This window comes from Triticum aestivum, chromosome 2A (genome assembly GCF_018294505.1).
Source record: "Triticum aestivum cultivar Chinese Spring chromosome 2A, IWGSC CS RefSeq v2.1, whole genome shotgun sequence".
Lineage (NCBI taxonomy): Eukaryota > Viridiplantae > Streptophyta > Magnoliopsida > Poales > Poaceae > Triticum > Triticum aestivum.
Genome location: NC_057797.1, coordinates 777,865,520 through 777,876,287, shown reverse-complemented (window position 1 = coordinate 777,876,287; position 10,768 = coordinate 777,865,520). Strand labels below are relative to the sequence as shown.

The 10,768-nt window shown below is 47.2% G+C and overlaps 1 protein-coding gene across 1 annotated transcript; it reads left to right on the top strand.

The window, feature by feature from the left end:
• The first annotated feature begins 6,235 nt into the window (after positions 1–6,235).
• On the top strand, positions 6,236–10,053 carry LOC123191162 (tubby-like F-box protein 7). The gene is made up of 5 exons (XM_044603949.1): positions 6,236–6,642; positions 7,584–8,012; positions 8,165–8,252; positions 8,509–8,641; positions 8,752–10,053. Exons 2-5 carry the CDS (start codon positions 7,647–7,649, stop codon positions 9,578–9,580), a joined length of 1,416 nt encoding a protein of 471 aa, XP_044459884.1. The 5' UTR covers positions 6,236–6,642; positions 7,584–7,646; the 3' UTR covers positions 9,581–10,053.
• Positions 10,054–10,768: the final 715 nt, after the last annotated feature.

Below are 10,768 nucleotides of genomic sequence, written 5' to 3'. Positions count from 1 at the left end.
GTCATGTTTTGCATCGTCATGGGCTTCCTAGTGTCTCTAGCAATAATGATGTAGCAATGTGTGATGCTTGTCAGCAGGGGAAGAGTCATCAACTTCCCTTTTCGGAGTCTACTCGTGAGGTGAGACATCCTTTAGAACTTGTTTTTCGGATGTATGGGGCCCTGCCCAAACTTCTGTCAGTGGTCATGACTACTATATCAGTTTTGTGGATGCTTACAGTCGCTTTACTTGGCTCTATCTTATTAAGCGTAAGTCTGGTGTGTTTGATATGTCGTTCAGTTTCGAAAACATGTTGAACGTCTTCTCAAGCATAAAATCGTTCATGTTCAGTCGGACTGGGGTGGTGAGTATCACAATCTCAACTCCTTCTTCCAGTCGCATGGGATTGATCATCGTTTAGCTTGTCCACATACTCATCAGCAGAATGGTTCCGTCGAACGTAAGCATCGTCATATTGTCGAGACTAGTCTCACTCTTTTGGCCCATGCATCGGTTCCTTTCCGGTTTTGGAGTGATGCTTTTACCACTGCATGCTTTCTTATCAATCGTACTCCCACACGTGTTCTCAACATGAAGACTCCCATTAAACTTCTTCTTAATGAACAACCTGACTATACTTTCTTTAAAGTATTTGGGTGTGCTTGTTGGCCGCATCTTCGAGCCTATAACAAATGCAAGCTGGAATTTAGGTCCAAAAAGTGTGTCTTTCTTGGCTATAGTTCCCTTCATAAAAGTTACAAATGTCTTCATGTTTCCACTAATCGTGTCTACATTTTTTGGGATGTAGTGTTTGATGAGCTTGTCTTTCTGTTTGCCAACCTACCCGTGTCCACAGATGCCTCTCCTTCCATGCATTCATCCTCTCTTGCCTCTGACCAATTTGATGATGTTGCATACTCTCATGTGTTATTGCCTAACCATGATGCAAGAACTGGACGTGGGGCTCGTTTGGAGCTTTTGGAGGATCCACCATCTTCATCGCCTCCGTTCTCTGATATGCACGTCGATTGCGCCGCGTCGTTGCATGGCCTTGATCCGCGCACCCATGCACGATCGGCGGATGTGCCTGTGGCGCCGCCTGCTGACTCTGAGTTGGCCTTGTCCTCTGATCGGCCCGGCACGCCCGTCACGCCTACCTCGCTGTCGCCAGTGGTTCGGTCCTCTACGCGGTGTCTCCTGCGGCTCGGCCCGCTACGCCGGTGTCGCCCGCGGCTCGGCCGGTTAGCCCACTGGCGGGCTCTGGATCCACCTCGCCACGTGCCACGTTGGTAGACTTGACTGCATCGCCTGGCTCCTCGCCACCTGGGCTCTCTACGTCAACATTGCCCAGCCTCTCGCTGGCTGATTCTTCTTCGTCATCATCGCCCAGTCCCTCGTCGGCTGCTCCCTCAACCTCGACGGCTCCTGTGTCACGTCCACATACGCGCAGTCGCAGTGGTATTTTTTGCCCTAAGGAACGTAAGGATGGTACTGTTGCTTGGTTGGCGGCATGTCTGGTTGCTGCTGTTGCGGATCCGTCTTCTGAGCCTTGCTCGTATCAGGCTGCCATGCACATTCCTCATTGGCGAGAGGCTATGGAGCAGGAGTATCATGCTCTTCTTCGCAATAAGACTTGGACTTTTGTTCCTCCCCCACCCACGGGTTAATGTTATTGACTCTAAGTGGGTGTTCAAAGTGAAGATGCACTTGGATGGATCTATTGAGCGTTATAAAGCGGGCCTTGTTGCCAGAGGATTTCGGCAGCGCTATGGTCTTGATTATGAGGACACCTTCAGTCCCATTGTCAAGCCTACCACCATTCGGCTTCTTCTTTCTCTTGCTGTCACTCGAGGTTGGTCTCTTCGTCAGTTTGATGTACAGAATGCCTTTCTTCATGGTTTCTTGGAGGAAGAGGTTTATATGCGACAGCCGCCTGGTTTTTCTGATCCTGACCGTCCTGGTCACATCTGTCGTCTCACCAAAGTGCTCTATGGTCTGAAGCAAGCTCCTCGTGTCTGGCATGCTCGTCTTGCCTCAGCTCTTCGTGCTCATGGGTTTGTGTTGTCTACTGCTGACTTCTCATTATTTCTTCTACAGAAGCCAGAGGTCACTATGTATCTTTTGGTCTATGAGGATGATATTATTCTCGTCAGTTCCTCTCGGTCTGCTGCTGATGCTCTTGTTCGCTCTCTTGGTACTGATTTTGCTGTCAAAGATCTTGGGAAGCTTCACTACTTTCTTGGGGTTGAGGTTACTTCTCGTGCTGATGGTCTTGTTATGACGCAGAAGAAGTACTCCTTGGATTTATTGCAGCGAGCTGGGATGCTAAAGTGCAAACCGACTACCACACCCATGTCGTCTACCGACAAGATCACTGCTGTTGATGGTGAGCTTCTGTCTTCTGCGGATGCCACAGAGTACAGGAGTATTGTTGGTGGTCTCTAGTACTTGACGATCACGAGACCAGATATTTCTTATGCTGTCAACAGGGTTTGTCAGTATCTTCAGGCTCCCCGAGACACTCATTGGATTGTTGTTAAGCGCATCCTGCGTTATGTCCAATTCACAGTGTCTTTTGGGATGCATATTCGGCCGACTCCCTCTCGGGTTCTCTTGACCTATTATGATGCGGATTGGGCTGGCAGTCCGGATGATAGGCGATCCACGGGGGGCTATGTTGCATTCTTTGGCTCTAACTTGATCGCCTAGAGTGCTCGGAAACAGACTACTGTATCGCGTAGTAGTACTGAAGCTGAGTATAAGGCTGTGGCTAATGCTACTGCAGAGATTATCTGAGTGCAATCTTTGCTTCAGGAGTTGGGTATGTCTCAACCGCAGCCTCCTATTCTTTGATATGATAACATCGGTGCTACATACCTTTCTGCAAATCCGGTATTTCATGCCCGAATGAAACACATTGAAGTTGACTATCACTTTGTACAGGAACGTGTGTCACAAAAGCAACTCCAGATCAAGTTCATCTCTTCTAAGGATCAACTTGCAGACATCTTCACTAAGCATTTGCCTGTACCACAGTTCGAGGCCTGTAGGCGCAATCTTTACCCTTCTCAGTTCTTTAGAAAGTGGCTAAGATTGAGGGAGGGTGTTAGACTATGTATAGCTTCTGTATCGCCTAGAGGGTTGAGCTGGTTCCCCCAAATCATTGTCTTACAAAACAATACCGTACAGTTCTTGTCTTTTTTGGGATCATAAAATACAGTCCGCACCTTCTTCCTTTCCATTTCTTTTTCTTTGCAGCCGCTGTGGATAAGGATAAAGAGCAGTCATGTACGTGCTAATGATCTCATACTCTCCCTTAATGAATTAGGCTAATCTAACCAAAGGTATCAGACTAGTTAAATTTGTTTAGTAAGCAGGGGTAAAAGGACCGATTCTAGTTAGTGCCAGGTTGCATATTTCACACTGGCAGCTGGTGGCATGCATTAACCCGAACGATCATCTAATCTAGCATCTGATCCCTGCAGCAGGTTATACGGAACTCCTCCCATAATCCTGTAAGATGTGCCATCGATCGATGCTTGTTCCCCCGTGTGCCGAACTAACCAACAATCCCTATTACACATTGCTTAGCATTAGATAATTCGGAGAAAAAGATGGTGCATGTCCCACTCTGCTGCTAGTATCTTGTTGCACAAAAGAAACACCAAGAAAAGTCCAGTCCCAGTCCCCTGTGGTGCAGCTGGATTCAATCAATCTTGCTGGCATAAAGCTAGTCGAATCGGATTAAAGGCAGCAGCCGATCAAGGTGCTTGTTGCTGTCTCCCATGGCCAGTTGGCCACCATGGCCACCATGGAGTTCCACAGGAATTTTCTCAGTGCTTGCACCTGCATCTGCACAAACCTCTGATCAGTGCTGATAATTGGAGTGATGAGTGACAGATTGCGACCTTGTTAATGTTATCCGTCTCCCGGTAGGGCCGTCCTTTTTGTTTTGCCACTTGCTTCCATTTAGGTAGCATCATGGGAGAAAAAACTAGTGCCAATTGTTGCCGTTGTTGCTATTATATGATGATGGTTTCCTCCGAATCTGTGTGCTCATATGTAGTAGTACTGTTATTTTTGTTCCTCATTATCTCTGATTTGATTTCGCCTCCGTGATTTCGCAAGCGTATCCAATCGTTTGACTTGTGCATAAACAACGGGGGGTCGATGTTGTATACAATTGAGCAGGAGTATCTCGAAAGATCTGGAGTTTCTAGTGAAATGTTTTTGTGCAAGTACACTTGCCAGGAAATAAAAATGAAAAGGTAGACAGATGGGAAATTAAAGGGAGAGGCAGGCATGCTAACCACCTGCCTGCCTGCGTGCAGCAATGAGAAGAACAGTTAGCAACCACATTAAATCAAGCTGGACCAATTGGTTGGATCCATGTAGCTGTCAGCGCGTGCAGCAGTTCCATGATGCTTTATGGGATCACTACACGTTTAAGTACAGTGACATCCATCTAATTTGCCTCAATGATTACCGCGGCATGGATGATCGTACACACACTATGGCAGCTGATCAGACATTTTACTTGATGAGTATAAGTACAACCTGATCTCAAGCCCATACCATATGGCACCGGTAATCAGACATTTTACTAAACAGAAGATAATGCATGATTACCGGGTCAATGTAAATCTGCAAGAGTGGTTAACTAATTATTCGGCCGATAAGAACGAACTCGCATAGCATCACATCTGAGATTAAGAAGAAAAGACCTTGGGATAATTTACTTGCACAACTTCTGATTTCCAACCCATGATTTTACATTGACCTGCTGCTAGGTACTCCCTCCGTTCCAAAATAGATGACTCAATTTTATACAAAGTTAGTACAAAGTTGAGTCATCTATTTTGGAACGGAGGGAGTAGTATATAATCAGGTATTTTCTAAAGCATGGTTACCAGGTCAATATAAATCTCGAAACTTCGGTTAACCATGTGGTCGATAAGAACGAACGAACACACATCACATTGCCATAGATATTTTATGACAGAATCAAAAAGAAGAGATCTTGAGATGGAATAAAAAATATCTCGGGATATTTTTGTTTGTTCGCCTTGCAAGAAAAGAAAAGAAAAGAAAAGGTCTTTGTGCCTGTCCTTTGCTTTCCATAATGTGTGCCGCTTTCTTATCCTGCATGCCTTTACTCCTCCTTTTTCTCCACCCTCATGGGGCGATGGATGGATGGGTACGTTAGTGAAATGCCCACTCGGACGGCTGGGTTTACGAATTAGGTTCAGTTATTCTCCGGCGCCTTTTCTGAATGTGCATGGTGAAATTTCCTGCATCTGGACTGGACGCGCTGCTCGCCCATCCCACTGAAACTGAAATGCCTCTGCCTGCTTGCCGTGTTTGCATGCAGCATTTTGATTGTGCTTGTCCTCGTCAGAGAGCAGTAAGTAGATAACATCCATGATCTATGCATCCACCCAAGTGGACTGAACCTGAACCGAATTGAATGGGGATGAATGGCGCTGCCGTACTGGTTGGTGCTGCACCTGTTTTGCAATGACACATGGATGGATGGATGGATGGATGGATGGACAGTTACGCCAACCAAACCAAACCAGCAGCCTCCTCTGCACCTGAGCTTCTCTGCTAGCTGTCCACTGCCCAGTATCCCTAACGGCTCACACAGCATGTAACACTGGATTAATTGTGTGAAATTTCGAAATGTTCTGGTACTTCTCGGTAAGATTCAGCCAAATACTCCCTCCTCCGTCCGAAAATAAGTGTATAATGAGATGGAGCGAGTAACAAGAAGGGTTTTAGACTTGAGTGGGTGTTTACATGCAAGAAACCACAAAAAAGTCTTACATTTTTTAGTACTTAACTAGCAGTAACATGACAGTCAGAGTTTCAGACTTGAGTGGGCATTAGAATATATACAGGATTGATTCAGTGGGAATTACTAGCAGCAGAAAAATCCAGAGAATTCATGATTGCCCATGTGTTTCAGGCTCCAGCAGCCATGCATACATGGTAGTAGTAGTAAAACCTGCCAGATCTTTTGTCCATGTTTAACCCCAGTGGCATCCACGTCGGATAATGCTCTCGCGCCAGTGCAAAGCCGAATCTATTTTTGCAAATCTCCCTGTCATACGCCGCTGAAAGTTTTCAAGTACAGAAATATCAACGGAACATCTGAATCTGGACGAACCAAGGAAGACAGTGGGCGGAGCAAAGGGAAGAAAAGCAGGCGGTTTTCGTTTCTTTCTTTCTTTCTTTCTTTCTTGCACCCTGGCCCGCCGGCCCCGCTCGTCGCCTCCCTCGGCTCGGCCCTATCCACCACCCGTGGACGACGGACGGTCTCCTTAAATCCGATCCGCGGATCACCACTACCACCACCATTACCGCGCCTCCGCTCTCCCCTGCCTTTCTCGCGCGCCCACCCACCCCCGGACACACCCGCCTCACTCCCAACCGGACCCAACCACCACTCAAGGTCGGCACTGCCGTTGCGATTTCTTGGCGAGCGTTCAGATCAGATTTCGCTGTGAAGAAGCCGCCGGATCTTCTCCGAGGGCTGGCCGAGATCCGGAGTGCAAATCTGAGTCCCGTGCGTCTCCGAGCCTCAGGGGATTCCATGCGAGATTTTGATTTTGGGGATCTTTCTTGTTGGATAACAGTTCAGCGGTGCTCTCTACACCAGTGGTGAGGAAACTGCTCTCTTCTCCCCAACATCTGCTCTAGCCCTCGCATTACATCTTTGATTTTGCATCTGAGTAGTAGTTACTCCTAGTCTGTTAGCTAGCTGATCCCGGAAGCGCAGAAAAAAGATGATGAACCTGAGGCTGTGTGTGTGGAAAAACTGCTCAGATTCAACTGTTTTTTCAGCAGCCTTTGGTGAAGGAAAGAAACCCTGTCTGTTTTTCATTTATCCAGATGCCAACTGCTGGATCCGTGCTCGATTTCCAGAGCTGGGGAGTGCCTTTGCCTGATCTGGGCACAGGAATCTGCAGTCAATCTCTAGGGAAAAGGCACCCTTTTTTCCACTCCACCGTTTCTTAGATTGTACTCCGTACAGTAGTAGTAGCAAAGACTAATATTTCCAAGTTTAATGAATATACTACTACTGCGCGCCGGCGTCAACGGGAGGCCTAAAACGTTCTCGTTTATCCACGACGCGCGGATTAAGGATAGGAACAAGGAGAAAAGGGTTAGTTTTGCTGATCAAGGATGCCTGTAATAAGGTGTTATGTTGGCCTTTCACCATCGGAGAAGCCGTGCCGCATCTGGTTATGTTTGTATCTAGTACGCAAACGAGAATGACTAATCAACTGATTGGTCCACTGTCCCTGGCCAGGGTCTGGGTTAGTCAAGTGGGCATGGTTTTTCTCTGTTAGGCTTGACTTTCACCATACTCACTATTAAATCTCCATATGGCATCATATGCTTCTAGATAGAAGCAGTCGCTGTTAAGCGTCCTTGGTTTAGGAGCTACCATGCTGTGTGCGATACGTTGGTTTTGTCGCTAGATAGGAACAGAATGTAAGATAATCTATGGCATGCCTTAGCGGGTTCTGTAATGTTCATAGCATGCCTTTGAGCTTATTTCACAAGGTATTGATCACCGTGCTGCTTCTGAATTGCAGATCGCACTTTTGCTGTTGTCGCCTGCTGCGGTTGGTTACTCAGGGTTTGCATCAAGTCCAAAGATGACTTTGCGCAGCATAGTTCGCGATTTAAGGGAGAGCTTTGGAAACCTGTCAAGGCGGAATTTCGAGGCGAAAATCTCAAGCGTCCCAAGCCTTTCGGGCCATCACAGGGGGAAATCGCTTGAATCTGCAAGTGATCTGCAGGATAGTCTTGTCACAAACCTGCAAGGCAATTGGGCTAGCCTTCCTCCTGAATTACTTCGGGATGTGATGAAAAGGTTGGAGGAAGACGACAGCAATTGGCCATCCCGCAAGGATGTTGTTGCTTGCGCTTCTGTCTGTACAACTTGGAGAGAGATGTGCAAGGATATAGTGAGGAATCCAGAATTCTGTGGAAAGCTCACCTTTCCTGTGTCCCTTAAGCAGGTAACCGCACCATTCTATCTGATTAATAAGAAAACTTGACATTCATATTGTTAATCAGTCTGGCCCTGTATTTAATTAAGCTATCTTTTTTTGTTATTTGGGATGTGATATTTTCTTACCTTTTAACACTTGGTTCAATTTCTCATGTGCAGCCTGGATCTCGAGATGGATTGATCCAGTGTTTCATCAAAAGGGACAAGTCAAAGCTAACTTATCGTCTCTACCTGTCCCTTACTTCTGGTATGTTTGTGTAATTGCCCTGCACTTCTCCGTTGTGCTCCTAATCATCATTTTTTTATTCAGTTTTGATGATTCAAATGTATAAAAATAAAAAGTATAGTGTATAAAGCCTTAGTAACCTCAGTAAAATTGTAGGGATGCCCTGTTTTATTCATAAATCTGTATTTGCTACAGAGGTTTAAGTAGTTTAGTTTTAATATGGTCAGAAGTCAGAACAAATACACAGCACACTGAGCATTTTGATTGCATCTTGCAGCTGTGCTTGATGATAATGGCAAGTTCCTACTGTCAGCTAAAAGGAGTCGGAGAACAACTTACACCGACTATGCCATTTCTATGGATCCTAAAAATATATCCCGGTCAAGTAGTGGCTACATCGGGAAATTGAGGTAACATACCCTTTGACAACAGTCTTCCCTTACCCCATTGTCACTTGAAATGACTTTGTCCGGGTATATGTGCATACAAATCTAACAGACAACATGGATGGTACTTGCAGGTCAAATTTCCTCGGCACCAAATTCATCATCTACGACACGCAGCCGCCCTACAATGCCAGTAAACTCTGCCCGCAGGAACGGACCAGCCGGCGGTTCTCCTCCAGGAAAGTTTCCCCGAAAGTTCCTGCGGCGACCGGTAGCTACCCCATCGCTCAGGTGAACTACGAGCTGAACGTGCTCGGCACCCGCGGGCCAAGGCGGATGCAGTGCACCATGAACTCCATCCCGACATCAGCGGTAGACCCCGACGGCGTTGTGCCTGGCCAACCGAAGGAGCTCCTCCCCCGGCTATTCGAGGAATCCTTCCGCACCACAGCAAGTTCCAGGTACTCCACGGACTTCAGCAGCTGCCGCTTCTCCGAGTTTGGGGGAGGGCCTCTGAGAGAAGAAGGCGGCGATGAAAATGCGGGGGACAAGGAGAGCCCGCTGGTTCTCAAGAACAAATCGCCTCGGTGGCATGAGCAGCTGCAGTGCTGGTGCCTCAACTTCCGTGGCCGCGTCACGGTGGCCTCGGTCAAGAACTTCCAGCTGATCGCCGCACCCGCCCCGCCACCGCCGGCCTCTGGAGGAGAGGCAGCTCCCGAGCCGTCTTTACAGCCGCAACCACCCCAGCAGCAGCCTACCTCTGCTACCGCACAACCCCAGCCTGCTGGCAGTTCGTTGTCTGCATCGTCGTCCTCGTCCTCAAGCCACCACGACACGGTGCTTCTGCAGTTCGGGAAGGTGTCCAAGGACACCTTCACCATGGACTACCGGTACCCGCTGTCGGCGTTCCAGGCCTTCGCCATCTGCCTGACCAGCTTCGACACCAAGCTGGCGTGTGAATAAATAAATAGATTCTCTACGACATCAGTGGTCATTCAGTGTCGTCTCTCCGTCGAGCTTCCGCGCCCAGGCCTGGGAACAAACGAGCGAACATATGCATCAAGTGCATGAGTAAATTTCTCTGCAAATTGTTGGTTCAGTTTCAGTCCCCCAGTGTGCTGGTTAAAGCTGTTATCAATCGGGTAGGGGAGATGATATGCTTGTTAAAGCTGTTGGTAGGGAGGGTTAGGGGTTGAAGGTGTGTCTGTGGTTCAGGGACAGGCTTCCACTATGTGATTGATTGCTACCTATGCATGTCTGATGCTGCCTCTGCTTGGGACTGGTATGAAATGTGAAGAGATGTTGAGTTGCAAAGGTAGTGCTAGGGATGTGTGGTCTTGCAAGGTTGAGAGTTGTCCTGGTCTCTCAGTCTCAGGCATTGTAATTGTACCTGGTGGGTGCCCAGACAGCAACATGTACTGGAAGTTACTGCTGAATGCTGGACTGATGTGACCATGGATGTGAGAAATCTTGATTTAATCAGTTGATTTGCTTGCTTGCCTGGTGTGCTGCACTGCACCTGCTCATATTGGGCGATCGCTGCCATTATTAGCTTATAAAAGAAAAATACTACTCCCTCGGATACATATTAATTGGCGTCTACTTAGTACAACTTTGTACTTAAGTTGAACTAGACACGGGTGAACTAATATGGATTAGAGGTGAGTATAATAATGATTAAGAAAGTATTTGTATATGTATATATGGTGTTGCGTGGTCCGTACAACTCTACATATGAAGCGTGAAGGAAGGAGGAGCCTGTGGAGGTACCTACCAGATGCTGCAGATACACACACATCTTGCAATGCACTGTTGAGTTGTCTGGAACCCTCCACATTACGCACACGCAGCAACATGTACGTACGTACGTACAGCTAGCTAGCTGCTGAACAGCGACATGGTGTGCTTGTGCCCACACCACACTGGACCCAACAAGCCAACATACACACTCCAACAAACTAACAAACAGTTGCCAGTGCTTATCTTGTTCCCCCAAGAAGGCTACTCGTGTTACAGCAACATTAGATGACCCTAACCGAATTTTTTTTTTGAAAAACAAATGGACTTTATTCAATGGAATTAACAGATACATCGTTTGTGAGGAAATGGTACAATCTCAAACATAGGCTCCTCAACCAATCAATGGTAGAA